The following is a 4,505-nucleotide window of genomic DNA, read 5'->3' on the forward strand; positions in this document are numbered from 1 at the left end:
AAAAAAAAAAAAAAATCAAATGCTGAGCGCAGTAAAGTTCTATAGGCTTGATTGGGACATACCCAACACTAGGTTTTTTGCCAGCCAGGCTGTTAACAGAACAGGAGGCTGCAGCTATAGGAGGAGGTGAGTACAGAAGTACTTGGCGGGGACTCGGTTCTATGCACTGGGAGTGGGGAATTGGGTGACTTTTTATATGTACTTTGTTGTATTAATGAATACAGAGCTGCATTGATCTGTGTTTTTGGATTTCTGTTGAGTTCAGCTGTAATGTCTTGAAAGCACAGTGGTCACTGGAACAGGTGACCCCATTGGGAGATATCTCCCTGACTCCTGATCTGGTGAAAATTGTAAAAGTTTAGCTTTCCCTTAACTTTCTTTACCAGTGACTACAGTCACCGGGACAAATAGTGAAGTGGAGAAAAACAAACCCCTTAACTTCTCCCTACTCTGACTGAATGTAGAAAAACTGTAGGGGTCCTCTAGAATTTCTCCAAGACCCCCTTATATTTATATCACAACAGCTAGGGGTTGTATTAAAGGTTCTTCTTATACTTCCAGGCATCGCATGCGCGGTGAGCTGACCTTGTGGAATCCAGGATGTGACCATGCTGGAATTGCCACCCAGGTAGTTGTGGAGAAGAAGCTTTGGAGAGAGCATGGAAAAACCCGTCATGATCTGGGTAGACAAACATTTATAGATGAGGTGTGGAAATGGAAGACTGAGTAAGTCACAGTTGGTAGGGGGGGAAGTAGTTTTATTCCCATTATTATATTTTAACCCTCGTAGTTACATCATTCTGATGTTCTTTCAGGAAAGGTGACAGAATCTATCACCAGCTAAGGATCCTGGGTAGCTCACTGGATTGGGATAGAGCCTGTTTCACCATGGAGCCGGTGAGGAGATGTCTTGTCTCTAAGTGTGCTCAGACAATGCTGTTGGTAGTACTTATGACCCCCTGTTCCTCCTTTAGAAACTATCACATGCTGTACAGGAAGCCTTCATTCGCCTTCACGAGGTCGGGGTAATCTATCGTAGCAAGAGGCTTGTCAACTGGTCATGTACGCTGAACTCCGCTATATCAGATATAGAGGTGAGGAGCAGTAAGAAAGACTGGAGGCTTCACAGGTCAAAAATGTAACTTTAGTCTGCTTTTGTATCATAAAGTGAAACTCCTGTCTAGATAATGTACACCGTGTTATATAACGTTTTAATATTTGTTAAATAAACTGCCTTAACTTTTCCTATAATAATGGGCTCTGATGAGGTCTGTGGTCATCGGTGGTAATGGGAGACCACATCAGTGATTAAGTGGTAACCTAGCCAGTGGTTTGTGATAGTTGGTTGGGTAAGTCTCTATGGTTTTCCCCAAACATCTGAAAGAAGTGGACTTTAGTATTTTATGTTAATGTTGGTTGGTTTTGAAAATATTTTTGTATTGCTTCAACCTTGGTCATGTTGGCTGTCTAAATTCATACTCGCAGAAAAAAACAAAAACTTCATACTGTTTCACACATGTGCTCCTTCATATTGGGGAAACTCAAGGAGAACAAAGTAGAGAACAAAGAAGCGTTTTGTGACAATGTAACTGAGGACTACTTAGATAAAGGTTATGCATGTGTTTTTTTTAGGTGGATAAGAAGGAACTGACTGGTAGTACAGTGCTGCCTGTGCCTGGGTACAAGGAGGGTGTGGAGTTTGGGGTGCTGGTTTCCTTTGCTTACAAAGTACAAAATACAGGTGAGAGTAACATTAATGTTGACAATCCATATCAAACTTTTGCAGGCCTTCCCATTTTCTGTATACTTGGATGTTTTATTTTCCACCTAGTGAGACTTGTCTTCTTCTTTCTAGGTGAAGAGGTTGTGGTGGCAACAACTCGAGTGGAGACCATGCTGGGTGACACAGCGGTGGCTGTCCATCCCCAGGATCAACGTTATCAGGTGAGAATAGCTCTCAGAAGCTGTGTTGGCACCAAAGTCCTACAAGTTTTAGAAAAGCTGATGAGCAGTGTGCCCATATATAACATCCTATCTCTGATTGTTGCAGCATCTGAAAGGAAAGAGTGTTGTCCATCCGTTCGCAAACCGCCTTCTACCGATTGTCTTTGATGAGTTTGTGGATATGAGTTTTGGCACAGGTTAGTAGATACTGAAGTCTAATTTCAGGCTGGTCGGTCAGTAGATTCCAGTAAATGACATAATTCCTGTGTCTTCTAATGGATTCGTTTGTAGGAATATTTAAAGAACTTACCTAAGTCTATAGTAACGGCTACTCAACTTAAAAGCCAAGCATGCCTAATTACAACCATAGCAACGGGTGGGAAGAGAGTGATTTTTACACATTAATGTATCTGCAGAAGCTTCGGCAATTAATATAAAATACATGCACAGTCTATCCCACCACCTCCAGTACTGTCTACTGCATTTACCATTAAAAGAAGAGGGAAATTAAGTTTCATATTCATGCCAACTTGCAGGTTAGATGGACTTTAAAATATACTCCTCTGCTCCTCCACCTGTTATTTTAGCTTGGACCCTTTTTTTTCTCCTGCACACCGTTACCCATTCTTGTCTGCATTTTACCCTATTGCAGGAGCGGTGAAGATCACTCCAGCCCATGATCAGACAGATTACGAGGTGGGGCTGCGACACTCCTTGGATTTTATTAACATCATGGATGATAACGGTCTGCTGGTCAATGTACCCCAGCCATTCTTGGTAAGGAAACTTGGGGAGAGTGCAATGCGACTATTTCTTGCCTTGGAGGTTTTGTCTTTTCTGATAAGACCAGAATCATTTAAAGAACTCAAACACAAAAATGTCCCAGTGCAGTTACCAGCTAGCCTTCAAAAAAAACATTACACTGTCTCACAACCTAAAAACAGAAGTTTCAGTTGCACAACTTTTGCAAAATATATGGCAGCTACACAGCCTAGTCAAGGCAAGGCTGCTCTGTGTAGTGTGGTCCTAACTCTGATCTATGAGAGCCTCCCTCACAGAGGTTTATTTTAACAACTTTGACCTAAACTAATTTTTTCTATGGTCTCCAATGGCAGAATTCTGGTAGACTATAATCGGGTAACCGATTTTGTTGTTTGTAAATATTCAAAGAATTGTCCTACTTTAAAGGCCTTTGTGGGTCTGTAGAAGATACGCTGCGGCTGTGCCTCTGCTTGCCTCTTATAGCAATGAACTGCGGAGAAGTTGTGTCCACACACAAGTCCTAAGATTTTGAATTCCTCCACACCCATGGCTATTAGAGGCCAGGGGGATACCATATAGCCTAAATCAGGGCTCAAAATTTCCACTCGCCCCCTCGCAATTTGCATGTGAAAATTGCGAGGGGGCGAGTGGAAATGAAGCCATTGAGTCAGACACTCAGTCATGGACCGAGTGCCTGATGCCTGATGACTTGCTCCTATGCTTCTGCCCACAGCCGTGCATCTTCCCATATTAAAGATGGCTGCATGACGGCAGCCATCTTTACTAAGGTCCGTTCTTGTATCCTAGCTCTTGTATACCCCCTACGTGACACACTCACCCACTGCTGTCACGGTGGCGCTGTAAAAGTGAAACTACAGCTCCCATAATCCCACTGCTGTCACGGTGGCGCTGTAAAAGTGAAACTACAGCTCCCATAATCCTCGGTGCACAGGCAGGAAGTTATATAACTTCCTGCCTGTGCACCGAGGATTATGGGAGCTGTAGTTTCACTTTTACAGCGCCACCGTGACAGCAGTGGGATTATGGGAGCTGTAGTTTCACTTTTACAGCGCCACCGTGACAGCAGTGGGTGAGTGTGTCACGTAGGGGGTATACAAGAGCTAGGATACAAGAACGGACCTTAGTAAAGATGGCTGCCGTCATGCAGCCATCTTTAATATGGGAAGATGCACGGCTGTGGGCAGAAGCATAGGAGCAAGTCATCAGGCATCAGGCACTCGGTCCATGACTGAGTGTCTGACTCAATGGCTTCATTTCCTCTCGCCCCCTCGCAATTTTCACTCGCAAATTGCGAGGGGGCGAGTGGAAATTTTGAGCCCTGGTTAAATGGATATAGCAAACCACATAAACACAGACAATCCCACCACCACCCGCAAGAAACAAATAAGAGCCACACTATATACAAACGGCAAGGGCCGGGAGCCACAGATCGGGAGACCTCAGGGGTAAGGGTCAGGAGTCAGGGTCTAAGGCAGAAACAGGATACTGGTTACTGGTTTACAGGAAACAGGATATGGCAACAATACTGAAGCACAGGCCCCACTGCAGTAGGGTTGCCACCTTTTCTTCCAGTGAAACCCGAACACTCTAGTGACGCACGGAATTTTGCTTCGGAGAATGAGTCGTGGCTTATTCATATATAAATAGCGCCCCCCACTAATATGTAAAGATCACAGTCAAAACTATTTTCAGTGGGGGGCCAGCAGCCCCTATCTTAATTTTGGTTGCCCCTGTCTGCCTGACATCTTGTGTCCGGGTTTCAGCTGCCATGAAACCCG

At 44.2% G+C, this 4,505-nt stretch overlaps 1 protein-coding gene across 1 annotated transcript in view; it reads left to right on the forward strand.

The window, feature by feature from the left end:
- The window catches only part of VARS (valyl-tRNA synthetase), a 34,495-nt gene that overhangs the window by 11,484 nt on the left and 18,506 nt on the right, over positions 1-4,505 (forward strand). The window contains exons 9-15 of the mRNA XM_018560656.1: positions 562-726; positions 816-897; positions 975-1,094; positions 1,633-1,747; positions 1,856-1,944; positions 2,051-2,141; positions 2,597-2,721. Coding sequence (XP_018416158.1) covers positions 562-726; positions 816-897; positions 975-1,094; positions 1,633-1,747; positions 1,856-1,944; positions 2,051-2,141; positions 2,597-2,721 — 787 coding nt within the window. The remainder of the gene's footprint in view (positions 1-561; positions 727-815; positions 898-974; positions 1,095-1,632; positions 1,748-1,855; positions 1,945-2,050; positions 2,142-2,596; positions 2,722-4,505) is intronic.

This window comes from Nanorana parkeri, unplaced genomic scaffold (assembly GCF_000935625.1).
Source record: "Nanorana parkeri isolate BGI_ZX_2015 unplaced genomic scaffold, ASM93562v1 scaffold470, whole genome shotgun sequence".
NCBI classification, from domain to species: Eukaryota; Metazoa; Chordata; class Amphibia; order Anura; family Dicroglossidae; genus Nanorana; species Nanorana parkeri.